General features: G+C 35.7%; 1 protein-coding gene across 1 annotated transcript; it reads right to left on the bottom strand.

Annotated features, from left to right (window-relative positions):
* Nucleotides 1-1,461: 1,461 nt before the first annotated feature.
* LOC127860910 (iduronate 2-sulfatase-like) lies at nt 1,462-6,909 on the bottom strand. Its single transcript, XM_052399222.1, has 3 exons — nt 5,757-6,909; nt 1,807-2,058; nt 1,462-1,472 (listed from the first exon to the last, which is right to left on the bottom strand). The coding sequence occupies exons 1-3, from the start codon at nt 6,907-6,909 to the stop codon at nt 1,462-1,464; spliced, it is 1,416 nt and encodes a 471-aa protein (XP_052255182.1).
* Nucleotides 6,910-17,855: the final 10,946 nt, after the last annotated feature.

The following is a 17,855-nucleotide window of genomic DNA, read 5'->3' as shown; positions in this document are numbered from 1 at the left end:
AAAGTAAAGTGTTGTGGTAAAGTATACTTTATTCATTGATCCAAATGAAATTCTCTATTAACAGAGAACTTTAAAATGTTTGTTTCTTCAATCATGCTGAGATATTAAATCAATGATAAAGACTCATTGAAACACACATTAATATTGATTAAAGCAGAAACATCATTAATCAAGTGAAGTGTGCCCCATTATAGGTGTGATCACACCTTAGTAGGGCCAAACATAACAAAATGTCTGGTTCTGGTGACCAGACCTACCCTAATTTGTGCTGCAAACACTATACTTATTTTTCTGCCTCGAGTAAGAAAAAGTTTAGTACGAAAATAAAAATGATGCAAAACGTAGAAGTAATATCCTAAAAGTGTATAAATTATGACATTGAAAATTTTACGCCACGCCGCATAACTGTTTTCCCAAAATAAAAATAATTCAGAATTTGATTGGTTACTTTGGTTACTGATAATCTCGTAGCCAATAGAAATCGTTGTTTAAACTTTTCCATTCATATTGTCATGCGGAAAAAATTTAAATCTAGGTCATTAATGTTTATCAGATCATGTCACTGAAAAAAGGTGCCCAAATCTGACGACTCTTACACTTTGAAAATAAACTTGGGTCATCAGAATATACACTTTAATGGTTCTTATGACAGAAGTACAGTTGTTGTCTTTTTTTAGTTTCGTCGAACGGAACAACAACTAGCGAACCCAAAATCGATCGCAAAGTGGTAACTGTTATAACTGACTCTGTCACATCAGGAATCCAGTCAAATGGATAAATTAATTCAGCCGATAAACTTCATTTCAGAAAATAAAAAAATTCTAACCTTTACAATTTAATCCACTGTCTTCATATGTATATATAATTATATTTGTTCCCGATATTAAGAGTTGCAAACAGGTCCCATTCATAAAGCAGATAATCCAATCAACAATTGTTTCTTTTGACAAATACGGCAGCATTTCCATTTACTCCAATGAAATACCAATCACTATTTTATTGACTTTTGATTAACAGTAGCAACACTCTTTTAAAATTCCCACACAAATCAAAAGTAAAACTGAAGATTAATTCCTAAGAGTTCTTAAAATAACACTAGACTACAAGGCAGCTGTTCTGTATTCCAGATCAAAGGGCAGTCTTCGCTTGTGTATGATGATTTAATGTCCTGTTCATTTTACAAATATTAACACACAAAACTTGTCAAAATTTAAGTTTATACAAGTCCAGGAACTGGGAAAATAGAAAACACATGAGTGTGCATTTGGTTTTCCAAAATGAAATATATTGCATTTAAATTTGGAGCCTAAATAATGTGGGAAATTAACATTTTTCCACAAACTTATCAATTCTTCTGCAAACAATAGAAAAAGGAAAGGGTGATTTAACAATATAATTTTGAATAACAACCATTTAATCTACACTGAAAATAAAGATTGTATTGTTATTATTTCTATCTTCTTATGTCAAATCTGAAGAATAAAAACAGAGCATGTCACAGGAACAAGACATATTATTTTATTTTGCGTAATCTAATCAATTATGTTTATATTTTGGGAGGTGTAATGACTAGGGGTGTTACATGTGGGAGATGTAACTACTGGAAATCTTTCAGAGCGTTGTCTCACAGCTAACTTCTTTAATTTTGATCAAAACCCTACATTGTTGGTACTCATTAGAATCATCTCAATGAGACAATTTTTATGAGCACCAACAACATAGGATTTTATTCACCAATATGCTTGTAATTGCCTTGTAAAGACCCCTTTACTCCTTTATCTGAAACCCGGGTATTTACCCTCTTACCTGGGGTCATCCTCAGTTTTGCTAACATGGGGCTAATCTTGTCCTCACATTTAAAACTGGCATCAACATGGCGTATACTGCCGTTTGGTGTGTTCTCGGTTGATTTGCACTCTTCCTGTTTCAAATGGAATAGTCGTCCACGTCTAGGGGTACCCTCCATGATTGAAGTTGGCACATTCTCTGTTTGCAACGTTGTAAGAGGCGTGATCCTCTTCGGCTCCATCACCTGAGTTTTAGATGTTCGCCCGTCATCTGATGGGGGAGTTTGGGATATAGATTTTCTGGGATGAAGTACGTTCGACATTTTACCATTGTATCTTTACCAGAAACTCCATAATTAATGAGAGCCTTCTTAAGAGCACAATAAGAATGATATTTGAGAGCCAGCATGCATATTTGTTTTTATTTTAAAATGTCCCGCAAAATGTATCCGGAGAGCCGTTAAAATTATCTATACCGTGCGAAACACACTAAACAAATCTTTTGATGAAATTCTTAATGTTTGTCATTTTTAAATGTTTACACAAACATCAAATAATGTGGTTTATTCGACCATATAATTTCTCTATCGAGAAGCACTTTTCGAAGTAATAAACTATAATAAATTTGCTTATTTTTAAAGTGCAGGCTTCGATCAAGGGTCAGGCCACGGAGTGTATATTCAATATACACTCCGTGGTCAGGCACACGGGGCCCATGACCCCATCCCTAGTCGGCTGACGACAGACCTTATTTGCCCAAAATGAATCCAACTTCTTTTTGCCACAGAATATAGTTTGATTTATCTCTGCCAAAAAAACCGGATATTATAAACGGTTGTATATACTCATTTTACAACATATAATGAATATGTATGTAGACTCAGTCAGGTGCTTCTCTTAAAATGACAATATCGATCATCATTAATTACTCATCGCATCGATACAGTACATTTACCATAGCATTATATATATATATATATATATATATATATATAAACATTATATCTTTGTAAAGCGACCACTCTTACGCAAAGCATGAATGTCTGTAAAACCAGGTGACAGTTTACCACAGGATGTAAGTCATGCAAAAAGCTCATTCCAGAGCTTTTCACATGACTAGCATCCTGCAATAAGCTGTCAACTGTCTTAAATAATACTTTGAAAACATCTTAAAGACGGTCGCGCAATACAATATCAAATTGACTGTATGACGTAATAGCTGAAAAAATGCGGCAATAATAGATTGATAAACATTTACAAAAGACAAAAGAGAAAATAAAAAAAGATAAACATTCAATATAAGTTTATAAAACCTGTGTGCCCCAAATCCATCCTTCTATTACAGATTAAAGGAACGCTCTATTTTTTACAACAAGCCGGTTCATGAAGTGAATGAAAGCTGAAATTCATCAAGCACACATCTCACAACAAATACAGGTAAAGTGGCATATTTGTTATTTATTTGCTATATCATGCATCGCATCTCTTCTAAAGCAACGGTTCAGTTGAATAAAAACAGTCGATCTTTGTCAATATCGCCGTTAATTATTTTACGTACTTCATAGCTTCGGATCAGCAATATAGAGAATTCACGACAACAGTATGCCGTAGGCCTGAAGACTTTTCATAAGTCTATAAGGCCTACTGTTTTCGCAAATAGTCATATTTGGATATTTCTTTTTTAAATAGTTTTCTCCACAAATGCGATACCTGATTATCCTTATTAGTAGCGTAACTGGCTTCGTGTCAATTTATAAGCCTATGGGTTTATTTTTTCTCTAGTACTAGTATTTGAAATATCCCGTCGGGGCTGAAAGCCCAACTATTCATACACGATCTTGGTATTTGTGTACAAGTACATGTTCTTCACATCTTTAATTACGGTCTTTTGAAACAATATTAACAAATTGAGAATGTAATAATGATGAGTAAATTCTCCATTTATCAACAATCTTTTATACGTCGTCTGTCATGTTGCCGTTGTCTGCTACAAAAAAAATCAATAGATGTTCGGTATGCTTTCATTTACATGTGTCTGACGTAGTTTATAGTGGACTTTGTGATAAATGGTTGTGATTTGACTTGCATTTGGTGTTTTCGTCGTTAAAACACGACGGTCTCCGAACAGAAACGGTCCAAATATATTTGCATACAAATGTTATGTCGTACTATCCGAGGACATTTTCCGATTCCCCGATAGCGGGGTTATTTCAACCGATAGCTTGTTAATTTTGACCAAATCACTATTTTGTTGGTACTCATTAGAATTGTCTCGATGAGACGGTTCTAATGAGCACCAACAGCATGGGATTTAACGAACAATTAGCTTGTAATTGCCTCATTACGATTCCTTATCCCGATTTATTATATTTTCCGATTTATTTTTACTTTATTTTAGTTTATCTTTAGACAATCAATCGATTCAGATTGTCACTCCGCATCGGTCTGTGCAAACAACACATACTGGTCCGGAATGTTATTTTCTCAGATCTATGTGTTAAGAATAGTTTTATGGTACTTCCTTTTATAAACATTGTCACCGAAGCAGCAAGTCCTCATTTTATACAATCATTCGATTGTCACATTTAGATTGATTATTTTGTAAAAAGCTATACGTAATCAGCGTTTGTTTTTGCGGATTTCATATATGATGAAAATGACTATGTAGTGAACATCCTTTTACATTTTTCATGCGCTTGCAATCTTTTATATATTTACATCAAAATAACCATCGATAGACACTTAAAAAAATAAGCTTCAGAAGCTACCATTTCATATACTTAACTTAAACAAATTCCGGAAAGGGACCCGGACTATCCCCTTCCCTTACGTACCGAATCTGTGCCCCAAGCTAGGTTCCATGCTTGAGGTGAATATTTTTTTATGCAATCGGGGAATATATATATATATATATATATATATATATATATATATATATATATTTATTTATTTATAAAGTCTCTGCATTTTTTGAGTACGAATAGTATTTCTGCCATACAGCTTGAAATTACTTTGTGTGGTTCAAATTTACAAACCGGAGAGGAACTTGCTTAAAGTCGGACGGACGACTTAAGGCATACATTTTGTTATTGGAAATATACGTCGCAGGGTCAAAACCTTGTTAAGATTGATTTCATTATAAACCAGATACATACGAATACCATTTCATACCCTTGGAGACTCTTCTAAGGTAACACCTATTCGCAACCTCTATTCAAATCGATATAGCTCCATTGTTTTTGAACTGATTGTGTTGAAATTTAGACTAAGAATAATACAAGACATAGTTTTAGTTGATCAATTCCAATTAGTTTTACAAGAAGTATAAGGTTTTGTTGAATTATGCTTGTTTGAAATTTCAACAAAATCCATTCACAAATAAGGGAGCTATATCGATTTGAATAGACGTTTCGTGAGAAAAGTCTCCAAGTGTATATACGTACCGATTATTTGTGAGTGGTGTACAATTGGAATAGACACTTTCACTTATGAAGGAAAGCAAAATTCTGCCCTCCATTTTATAATAAGTAAAAAAAATTTGTGGATGGTATGTGAATTCAAGACAAATGCAAAGTCTTTATTTTCGCCGATAAGTAAACCCTACTGTTGGGAGGTGTTATTCGTGAATCAAGCCAAACTCATGACTGTGAAACAATAAGTTTTCGTTGGGCGCTTATTTTCGTGGGTTTCTTCGGTAGGCTGATCAACGAATTAAAGATTCAAAGAATTTCAGTGCTTTGACTTACGCTGTGTAAACGCCCTGTAAGTCAAAGCACATTAGTTCGGCGTATCATAATTCCGTTTATCATATTGCAACCCATTATATCACCCCTTTTTCTGAATATTGAAAATCCACGAATTTAGGTACCAACACAACAAATTGTATATTTTTCTTTAAAAACAACGAATTTTCGAGCAAAGCCAACGATTTTAACATTTAAGCACACACAGTAATATCATTCTTCTAACCGACGATAACTGATGGGTTGATGGAAGGACTCGAATCTCTCCACCCAGCATGAAGTCTTGCCTTCAGAATTCGTGTAATGTTGGCGTACAAGGGATCCGCCGACCTATTGACGTTCTCATCCGGATCGATTGTGTGATCATACAGTTCTTTCCCGTGTAATCTCGTCCAATCCGGAGTATGTGTGGTATACGAGAACTCGGGCCATTCCGTATAACGATGTTCGTCGGTTCTGATGGTGTAGCCCATAATATTGGTCTTAGACTGAGTTCGAGGGTATTGAGAAAACGCGGCGTTTTTCCATTTCATTGATGGGTTTGAGACTAGTGGCATGAGACTTTCCCCTTCGGTGCACGTTCTGACCGACTTTGAATTGGGTGGACATACTGGCAGTTTGGGTAGACCGGAAGCTTCCACAAGTGTGGGGAATAAATCCACCATTTCAACAAGACTCTCTGTCACGATTCCTTGATCGGTCAATCCCGGTATACGAATTATCATTGGCGCATGCGTGGCCAATTCGAAGTTGGTGAACTTACACCAGAGGCCGTGCTCTCCCAAGTGATATCCATGATCACCTATAAGTGATACGATGGTATTGTTATCCAAGTTTAATCGTTTCAGTTCATCGAGCACACTCCCAACCATTGCGTCAAGATAACTGACGGCGCTGTAGTAGGCTTTACGAAGGTCAAGGGTGGTGTTATCCGGCAGACTGGAGTTTATAGCGCCTGAGGCTTGGAGGGCCACCATATCATCGTACTGGCTTAACTCGTTAATATTCGTCCAGGCAACTGGCGGCATGTGTACAGGTGGTAAGGGGTTCTGGGGTAGGATTACGCTTTCTTGGGGATAGTGCTTTGAATATGATATTGGGGATATAAATGGCAAATGGGGTCTAATAAACCCAACGGCTAAGAAGAATGGCTGATTTTGGTACTTGCCTCCCTTTGCAAAATAGCCCAGTGTTGTGATGGCATCCTTAGCGATCCTCATGTCCTGGAGAGGGTCTGCTATCGTGTCGTTGTCTGGTACGAACTTCCAACTTCTTTCGTGACCTTCAAGTTTACCGGGATTTTCGCGATGGTATGGCAAGGACCATGATATTGGATCGTCATGTCCACTAACGTTGGGTGAGTGGAAGATCTTCCCCATTCCGACGGACATGTGGCCGTGGTTCTTGAAATATTGTGGTATCGTTGTGAAATTACCAGACACATTGCGCCAATATGCATTCAGGTCCCAGACCAGAGTTGTATCTGGTCTTCGGCTAGTTAGGAAAGATGTGCGGCTCGGAGAGCAGAGTGCTTGTTGTACGTGCGCCCTCTTAAACAAGATGCTCTTGCTTGCCAGTTGGTCGATGTTGGGTGAGTAAATTGGCGGGTCCGTTGTCGCCGGAAAGTCCGAGCCTCTGTAGCATCCTAAGTCCGGTCTAAGATCGTCAATGACAATAAACAAGACGTTTTTACAATCGTATCCACGTAATAGTGTTCCTATCACAACGGCGAGCAAATAAGCCCTGATTTCCGACATTTGTATAACCATCGTCTGTCAGCTTCAAATGGATTGTGAGGGCTATTCCTCTTATCAGTTGTCATGTCTGACCCTTTATTACGGTCATAACATTCAAATGTCAAGTGAACAAATTTCATTGGTTTAAACAGATCGTTTTATCGTATGATCAGAAACGTAGTTCCTTCATATCACAATGTAGAACATTCCTTTGTCGGTCATTCTAAATATTGCATTTTCTCTGAATTTGAAGCAATTATAATTGAGTAATGTATGTTTTGTTGCATTTATTTGAACATAAATTAAATTGCCTGATCACATTAAAAATGTGATCAGGCGGTGTCCTTTATGTTCCTCTAAATGCAACAAAACATACATCGATCCCTTTATGATTCGCGCTAAGTCAAAAGGTGTGTTCCGATTCAATGTCGATAAGGGCTTATTACTTATATTCGTCCATAAAGGACCTAACTTATATTATGACAAGGTGAAGTTACGTTCTGAAAGCACAAAACCGACTATTAATAAAATATCGTTTGATACATTTGGAAAAAATAATTGCGTAATCTCTGGTCACGTGAGTAAGGGTTCTCCATGGTTAGATTGCGCGTGTAAGCAGGCTAAAACTGAGTTTTTGAACTTTAAAATGAAATCCATTCGAGGTCTTGTCAAATTAATCGTAAAGCAAAAAGCTCATACTATAAACGTGAGGAAATAAGGTTGTCAACCCTGAGTAAAGAAAACCTAACATATTTCGGCATCACATATTTTTTTTTAAATAGGAATAATAAAGAGAATGGCCTACCCTCCGATTTAGACCATTTCAAGAATATCAGATGTAATGAACATAAACAGTAAAATCCCGATGAATTTAGTTTCGATTCGGATCAGATGCCAATTAAACAGAATATAGACAAACCGTTTACCTCGTACGAATTATCACCACCTACTTTGATCTGACCTAAAATGTAAATCATAACCTACAAGATACAATGGTCGTGCAGTTTAATCCCTAAACGGAGAGAAACCCTAGCTAATATTCAAACATTGATGTATTTTAAAAACTTTAAGGTTAATTTAGAATTTGAAACATACTTAAACTTAATATCTAATACAACTTGTTTGCATAGGGTTTTACATCGCGTCAACAATTTACAATAATTTTGCTATGCACGGCTCGTTAATGATGGTGGAAGACCCCATTTACCTAACTGTCCATCAGGGCTCGATCAAGTATCTGGGTAGAACCATCGACCAGTCAGCTCGGAGACTTCTCCTCATGAAATTCCGATACGGTCCATCCGCGTCTCGAAGGGGGGCTTTGTGATTTCAAGTCCTGGGGCCTGTCTTTATTAAGAGTTCGTAAGTTTTACGTAACTTTAGTGCAACTTTAAAGTTAAGTAAAACTTAGGAATAGCGTACGCTCGTTTTTGAACCTTGCGTAAGTTTTACGTAACTATAATTTTATTATTTTCGTAACTTTACACAATTGAAGGTGGTTACAATTATGAAGAGCGTTGTCAACAAATGGCAACATCACAGATGTTATGAACTGGGATAATACCACTGCCCGTTCAGACATTACACAATACTGAAAATGCGAATAACACAAACTTTTTGTTTTAATCAAATGAACACATTTTACACAACAGAGATGTCGGGTTGCCTGAAGGGGAATGTCAATTTCGATACACAACACACCTCTCACTAAATACCCAAAGACAACCAGTAGCGGGATAAAAAATTGCAGGCACTCTTGTATTCAAATAACGACATATTTAATACGGTGATTTTATTTTATGTGTAGCTAGTCACATCAGTAACATATCATTAATGGGACAGACACAAACATTCTACATGTATTTGAGTTTCTTCCTTCGTTCGCGTCATTTCCTTATTTGGTGTACTTGGGTTTGGTTCAATGTTGTCTACAAACTGCATGCTTACAGTTCCATAGACTTTGATAAACGATCAAAAGAAATATTGCCGAGTTATCAATCCCGATATTTTGATAAAATTACCTTTCTAAGATCTATATCTTATCAAACTGCACATAGACTTGTATTTTTCCTCTTTCCCGTACAGTATTTAAGCTTTCGAAGACTTCTTTTAATTGGTATCCTCATTTAGATTAATTTTAATCCAAATATTGTAAATTCTATAGATAGAAACTGATCACATCGGCCATCTTGGATCATCTTCCGTAAAAATTACGTTAAAGATAAGGCAGGTAATTTTTAGCGTAAGTTTACGTAACAATTACGCAAAAGTTACGTAAAACTTACGATCGAGCGGCTTTATTAAACGGATGTTACGGTTGCGTAAAACTTACGTTAAAGTTACGGAAATTATTTGCGTTAGTGGCTTTATAAAACAGGCCCTTGTACTCTGACCACTAGGCAACGAAGGCCCCGATAGACTTTGAAGACACTTTAATTTAGGTACAGTTGAAAGAGAATATCAATTTTTAACCATTTTTCGGAAATTTAATTATTTGAGACATAACTACCTTACATTTTAAATCATTTCCTACTACTAGTATATTTAACTCTATAAAGTCATCGAAAAATAAACACGTCGTATTAAACAAAGCCAACTTTCTTAACGCAGCATTTGAATAACGAAACAAAGAAGCCGAAAATACATAGGGAACACAACTATTATTAAACACACATCTCACAGCATTTAATATCGTGAATATGTTTTATAGATATCCGAAAAGTTAATTATCTGAATTATTAAATATCCTTAAATAGTTTATGTGTGATTTTTCTTTGTTCCGTTTTAATATGTTACATAATGGCCAAAGGCAATTGTGTTGCCGACATGCCAAAGAGAAATAAATAAATAAATAGATAGTAAAATTAACCAAACGTTTATGTGTGTGAACAATATGGTGCACACAATTTCTGAAAGTGACGTCTTCAAAAAGTGGTAACAGGGTGATACAATCTGACGATTTAGTCCATTTTTCTTCTTTTTTTAGTATATGATTCCTGTAGAAACAACCATTTCATATCAGTCTGTGTGAACGTCATTAAATGAGGACATATATGGAAAAGAAATCATATTGGTATAACCTTGGAGACCAAAACTTCAATGAATTTAGCGATACTACCTACCGTTATGAACCGCATTTCGATTGGTCTTGCGTCCCGTTGAATTTCTATGAGTATAGTAAAAAGAATCAGCGCTCAGTCCCGTCGCGTAAGTAAATCTCGCCTCAGGCGCGAGCTTGGGACCAATCGAAATTAGGAGCATGATTAATCAGTCCTTTGTTTGTTTGGGGTTTAACGCCGCTTTTAAACAGCTATGGACATTTTACGGCGGTCAGCGAACCTACCAAGATTTCCTAGCTTTTTCACACCAGTACTTACACTACTCATTTCCATGTCACTGACTACGTACTCACACGATCTATGAATCAGAGGTGAGTGGCACTTTTTATTGCCAGAAAGGAGTTCGACCCGACCGGGTATCGAACCGAGGACCCCCAGGTCATGGGCGCGCCACGCTACCGACTGGGCTACCCAGCCGAGTTATTTAGTTTTTAAGTTAACCCAAGTCTTCTCTGCTGACAAATTTCTCGTTTTAAAATCAGGCGAGAACTTAATAAGATGGCACTCATTCAAGACTAATTTAATCTTCAAGTATGATTTCTCGCTTGAACTATTGGCACAAGACTAAATCTTGTTGACGACGAAACCTTGCGGACGACGCGAGTGTACACACTTTTAGCAAATCTGTTTTCTCTCAGGGATTGGGCGGGTTTGAATACCGTTTTCAGCAGTAGTTTAGATATATCACTGCGGCCAGTGCAACTATCCACGCAATCTGAGTCTGATTTGAAGACAAATGTCGCTTTATGATATTTGACGACTCATTTGTCGTCAACGGAGCGTCGCCCGCTATCAAAAGGCAAACTTTATTATCAAAGAAGCAGACATTTATATAATCTTTTCAAGCTTCTGTAACAATCAAGTATAATAATTAAATTTCAACTAAGCTTTTTCCAAAATGATTTTTCCTCAGTTTGTGTCCTTTTGGAATTGGACTGCTGTTGTTTTCTTTCACTGTTAAAGATAAAAAAGAATTGTACACTTCTCTTGAAATAATTGTTTGGGAAAAAGAGACATTGGTTGGGGATTCCTTTCCTACTTTTTTTACAAATAATCTCTTGTTTTTACATGTCTGTTGCAGAATAACTTTACAAATAAAGTGCTTCAGACTGTAAATTGTCAGGCATTTCTGATGGCCAAATTTACATTTGAAATAATTCTGGATAATGAGGAATTGCTTGTAATGAGCATTTTTATACTACGGAAAGTTTGTATTATCCTATGGCATGTGTGTTTGCCTGTCCATCGGTTGGCAAACTCTTAAGTGCACTATTTATACTACGCAATGGATTTTAACCAAACCTCAGTATTATATTTAAAAAAAAAAGATAATTGAAATTGTTTCTTTAGACAAGTGTTTCAAATTAATCTGCATGTTTATTTGTTTTTCCCATGGTGTACAATTGTTTTCAGACCCTCCGACATATGCAGAGAGTGTAGGGGGCGCTGTCAGAATGTGGGATGAAGATGAAGAAGATGAAGAAAACATGGGTTACCTTACTTACACACCCATGTACACATATATGTATAACTACAGACCACCCCAGGCTACTCAGAAATAGTTCTGGTAATGGTTTTACTCATAATATTTCATTTTAAGCTCCACTGGCCAAATGCCAGCGACACTTATGTCATGGCCCCTTGACTTTTGTGTGTGCTTCCGTGCATAGGTTTGTCATTCATCTTCTCCTAAACTACTGGTCAGATTTTGATGAAACTTCAAAGAAATGTTCTTTATTTGGTCCTCTTTCAAATTCCTTCAAAGAAATCAATTCCATTACGAACTTAGGTTGCCATGGTAACAAACCCGATTTTAAAAGAAAAATATTCATCTGTTTTCATTGATATCTGACATGAATAATATTGAGGTGAACTTCTTTCAGATTCCTGGCTGCTGTTGGCATGGCTTGCTTTTGTTCTTAAGCATAAAGTGCAACTTTTAATATAAGGGAGGTAACCGTTATTTTTTTAGAGGGTTTGTGTACAGTGGCTACTTCCCTAAAAGTCTATATATATACTACAAGTGTATTACAGGGGAGTCAAATGTTACAAATTGAGACATTTTGTATACAGTGGTTATCTCCTTTCAAGTCTACTTCACTTCAACAGAAGACAGAAAAAATGCTTAAATCTGGATTTAAAACTGTATGTTTAGATAAATAAAATGGAAAACAACCACAAAAAGGCTGTTTTAAACGAATTGGGAAAATTCTCCTTTTGTTCAAATGTTTTTGAAAACCATCTGCTGCAAAGGGCAATCATATGGATTCTTCATATTTCTTTAACAAATCTGCAGTATCTCTTTACCAATTGACAAATTGTAGACTTTACCGATTGAAAGAGGTTGCAGACGAAAGCAATTTCTCCTTTACCCACAATTATTTAAAAAGTCGTCTGCAACAAACCCGTAAAATCTCGTTTGGTAAAAGCTTAACATATTTATTTATATCTATTGTCAAACAAGTTCTTATAACTTTAATTAATCAATCTTGGTTCTGCTTCCTAGATACTTGCTCTGAAATGTATATTGTGATAAATCGCAAAGGTTCATCATGGGATTCAAACCTCAAACCTTCGGATCCTGAGTCAGCTGGACCACTGTCCTTCACATTAGATCCCATGTTGTTGGTGCTCATTAGAGCTCTGCTTAGGTGATGCTACATGAATAGCTTGATGCATAGTTTAATGTCCATTACAAAATTAAGACGGACAGTATGCAACAAAATACAATGGGGTCAAGATAAGGGGTGTAAAAGGGTCTTTAGGAGTTAATCATTCCAATATTGTTCATTAAATCCTATGCTGTCTGTGTTCATTTGAATTGTCTTATCCAGGCAATTCTAAGAAATATCCACAATATATGGTTTTGATCAATATTGAAAAGTAATCAGTTTAAATAATCTCCTTATGAAAATCCCTGAAATATTATTATAGATGTACCAAATGAACACTTAATCTCATAAATTTACAATTCCACACCTTGTATATATAGACGGTTCTTAAATTAGTTCTTAGTATATTAAATTATCTGCTAAAATAGCCTGACCATAGGAAAATCATTACGATAAGTCTTGCCCTTACAAATGAATATTCATGGTAAATATTATTACATGTATACTGTAGATTTGGTAAAACTACAAACCATGGACAAAGTAAAACTAAGCAGCCACTGTTATAGATAGGGCAATATTCATAATGGCAATGGTCTGGATGTCCGTGGCTGTTAGCTTCATTTTCTCCATCTCCGGCCAGAGAGACACGCCTCCACCTACATTCAACGAGTCAATCTTTCGGCGAGACTTCGTGTTTCTGTGATAAAATTATCTGCTTTTCTTTCAATAGTCTACCTGTTTTGATAGAGAATGATGTCATGTTGGTATTCTTCCTAAAGCATATAACTTCAGATTGTCACAAGCTGAAGTTACATGCTTTTGGAAGAAAACTGATGATGTGTTATATTTTAATGTTTGAATGATATGATGTCACAGATATGTGTACTGTTTCAATGTAAATTGTACTAATAAATTAATAATATTAAACAATACATCACAAACGCTTACCAGACAGTCAGTCTGGGTAACAAAAGCTTTTCCATACCAATTTTTTTTTTTTATCTTACCATATGAATGACAGCACTGGAGGGAAATAGGAGATTGGTTTAAGTCTTTTAATGAAAGCAATAAACTTGACTTGCTATTAAAGACTCTAGTACTTTTTGGTATCTTGACCCACTGGCATACAGAAAGCATACGCAAATCCAGAGGGGGCAAAGCTTGCTGTTTACCGGAACAAACCCCCTTCGGAAGAAACAACCTTCACTTAAAACATCATAGCGGAAGAAATCCCCTTTCAAATTTTGCAAACATAGAACAAATACCCTTTCATAGCGGAACAAACCCCCTTTAAGTTTTCAAGCAGGCGAAATAAAAACCGTTTCATAGCGGAATAAACACCCTTCCTAATTGTTCCATAATTGTGCTGATGAAAGAAATGTACCGGCTGTTTATTCATAAGTTGTTAATGATGAAATGCTCTTGTGAATTTGACTTGCACTCGTTAAACTACGGTAATAAGTGTTTTATATGTGTTAAATTGTACTAAATTGATAAAAAATATGTTACAATAACACAACATAGGCAATACAAATTATACATGGGAGACAAAATTCATAAAATGCAGCAAAAACAAATAAGCGCAATCCTACAATAACAATATTTGTCTTTTTATAAAGATTGGAGTTAGTGTTTGTGCGTCGTAAGAATAGATAGGGTTGTTTACACATTAAAATAATTCATAAATAGTTGATAAAATCGTGCATGGAAGGGTGTTTATTCCTCATATGCAAAACTAGCGAGGGGGTTTGTTCCGCTATGAAAGGGGGTTTATTCTGCATATGCAAAACTAGCGAGGGTGTTTATTCCGTGTATGCAAAATGTGAAAGGGGATTTTATCCGCTGTGCCGTTTTTAGGGTAGGGGGTTTCTTCTGAAGGGGGTTTGTTCCGTACACCAAGCTTGCTTACAGGGTAGCCTCCTTTAAAATTATTAGATAAAAGTATTAACGCCATAATTATCAAGTTTATTAAAAAAAAGACAATGCAGTCCACTGAATAATCTTTTTTACTAAAAAGGATATATGGGGGATACAGAAATCAGAGCTACATGGAAGATCTAAAATTGTACGCCATATCCAAACTTAAATCCTGGAGAGTAACTTTTTTATTTATTGTGTGTGCAATTGTTAAATTCTTATATCGAAACTGTGGAGCCTTCCAGCGTCTATCAAGCCGGTACACCTCCCAGACGTCACAACCTTAGTCTTTACATTCTCTAAGTCTGGACCGGGCCCTTGTTTATTCATTTTTTGGGGCCGAAATTCTGCCCTATATAATTCTCCCTTAAAATAGTATACTTTTTTCCCCTATTTCAGCTAAAAATTATCCCCTCCCCTTTTTTTTTACCTATGTTGCCAGCTGATATTGTGCTAGTAACCTTTGATTAAATGTATATTATGTACATTACAGTAAAATATAGCAACTTTAAGTGTTGAATGGTTGGTAAAAAAATCTAAAATTCCCCTTTACGCCAAAAACGATGCCAAATTCCCCCCTCTAAGGGCCCCGGCCCAAATCCCCCAAAGTGTAGCAAGGGCCCTGCTGGACTTTACACCTCTCAAGGTGTAGTCATTACATCTCCCTAGATATTGATTAGCCTTAGGTGATCACACCTTTTAACTGATAACTTATGAGCAACAGATTGGATTTGTCATGTAAGATGACACTGATAAGATAAAGGGTTGCTCAAATTATTTAATTGAGCAGCCATCATCTAAAAGTGTGTCATTTACATTACATGTCCAATCAGTGAATATAAGTTATTTATTTGTAGATGTGATCATACCCACTAACATATTACTATCTTTGCTGCATTTTATAGATAAAACTTATTTAAGTAAAATGTTGTGGTAAAGTATACTTTATTCATTGATCCAAATGAAATACTCTATTAACAGAGAATTTTAAAATGTTTGTTTCTTCAATCATGCTGAGATATCAAATCAATGATAATGACTCATTGAAACACACATTAATATTGATAAAAGCAGACACATCATTAAACAAGTGAAGTGTGTCCCATTATAGGCGTGATCACACATTAGTAGGGCCAAACAAAATAATATGTCTGGTTCCGGTGACCAGACCTACCCTAATTTTTGCCGCCAACCCTAGACTTTTTTCCGCCTCAAGTAAGAAAATTTAAGTACGAAAATAAATATGATGCGAAACGTAGAAGTAATATCCTAAAAGTGTGTAAATTATGACATTGAAAATCTTACGCCACGCCGCATAACTGTTTTCCCAAAATAAAAAGAATTCAGAATTTGATTGGTTACTGATAATCTCGTGGCCAATAGAAATCGTTGTTTTAACTTTTCCACTCATATAGTCACGCGGAACTAATTTAAATCTAGGTCATCAATGTTTATCAGATCATGTCACTGAAAAGAGGTGCCCAAACCTGACGACCCTAACAATTTGAAAATAATCTTGGGTCATCAGAATGCTCACTTTAATGGTTCTTATGACAGAAGAACAGTTGTTGACTGTTTTTAGTTCCGTCAAACGAAACAACAACTAGCGATCCCAAAATCGATCGCAAAGTGGTAACAATACTGTGATAGCTGACTCTGTCACATCAGGAATCCAGTCAATTGGATAAATTAATTCAGCCGATGAACTTCATTTTAGAAAATAATAAACTTCTAACCTTTACAATTTAATCCACTGCCTTCATATGTATATAAATTATATTTGTTCCCGATATTAAAAGTTGCAAACAGGTCCCATTCATAAAGCAGATAATCCGATCAACAATTGTTTCTTTGTCAAATATGGCGGCATTTCCATTTACTCCAATGAAATATCAATCACTACTTATTGAGTTTTGATTAACGGTAACAACACTCTTTTAAAATTCCCACACAAATCAAAAGTACAACTGAAGGTAAATTCCTAACAGTTTTTAAAATAACACTGGACTACAAGGCAGCTGTTCTGTATTCCAGATCAAAGAGTCGTCTTCGCTCGTGTCAGATGACGTAACGTCCTGTTCATTTTGCAAATATTAACAAACAAAACTTGTCAAAATTGAAGTTTATACAAGTCCAGGAACTAGGACAATAGATAATACACGAGTGTGTATGTGGTTTTCCCAAATAAAATATATATCATTTTAATTGGAGCCTAAAATATGTGGGAAATTAACATTTTTCCACAAACTTATAAATTCTTCTGCAAACAATAGAAAAAGGAAAGGGTGATTTAACAATATAATTTTGAATAACAAACATTTATCCTAAACTGAATATAAAAATCAAAGTTAAAACGATTGTATTTTATTATTTCTATCTTCCTATGTAAAATCTGAAAAAACAAATGGAAATTGCAGTATTACACAAGAATTAACTATACAAATACAGCATAAAAGCAATAGTCTCTCACTGCTTGAATAAAAAATAAAAAAAAACACAAAAAACGACCTATTTTTTGGAGCATGTCACAGGAACCAGACATGTTATTTTATTTGGCCTAATCTAATCAATTATGTTTATATATTGGGAGGTGTAATGTCTAGGGGTGTTACATGTGGGAGATGTAACTACTGGAATTCTTTCAGAGCGTTCTCTCACAGCTAACTTCTTTAATTTTGATCAAAACCCTACATTGTTGGTACTCATTTGAATCATCTCAATGAGACAATTCTTATTAGCAACAACAACATGGGCTTTTATTTACAATTAGCTTGTAATTGCCTTGTAAAGAGCCCTTTACTCCTTTATCTGGAACCCTGGTCTTTGCCCTCTTACCTGGGGTCATCCTCAGTATGGCCAACATGGGGCTAATCTTGTCCTCACATCTAAAACTGGCATCAACATGGCGTATACTGCCGTTTGGTATGTTCTCGGTTGATTT

Source organism: Dreissena polymorpha, chromosome 15 (assembly GCF_020536995.1).
Source record: "Dreissena polymorpha isolate Duluth1 chromosome 15, UMN_Dpol_1.0, whole genome shotgun sequence".
Classification (NCBI taxonomy): domain Eukaryota; kingdom Metazoa; phylum Mollusca; class Bivalvia; order Myida; family Dreissenidae; genus Dreissena; species Dreissena polymorpha.
Note: the sequence above shows the minus strand (reverse complement) of the source record. Positions and strands in the feature narration are given on the sequence as shown.

Excerpts from the sequence above, each read along its gene's own strand:
- LOC127860910 (XM_052399222.1), bottom strand. The coding sequence starts at position 6,909 with ATGGGGAAGATCTTCCACTCACCCAACGTTAGTGGACATGACGATCCA. Across the intron at positions 2,059-5,756 it reads CAACCCATCAGTTATCGTCG|ATGACGGGCGAACATCTAAA; the intron begins GTTAGAAGAATG and ends CTCCCCCATCAG.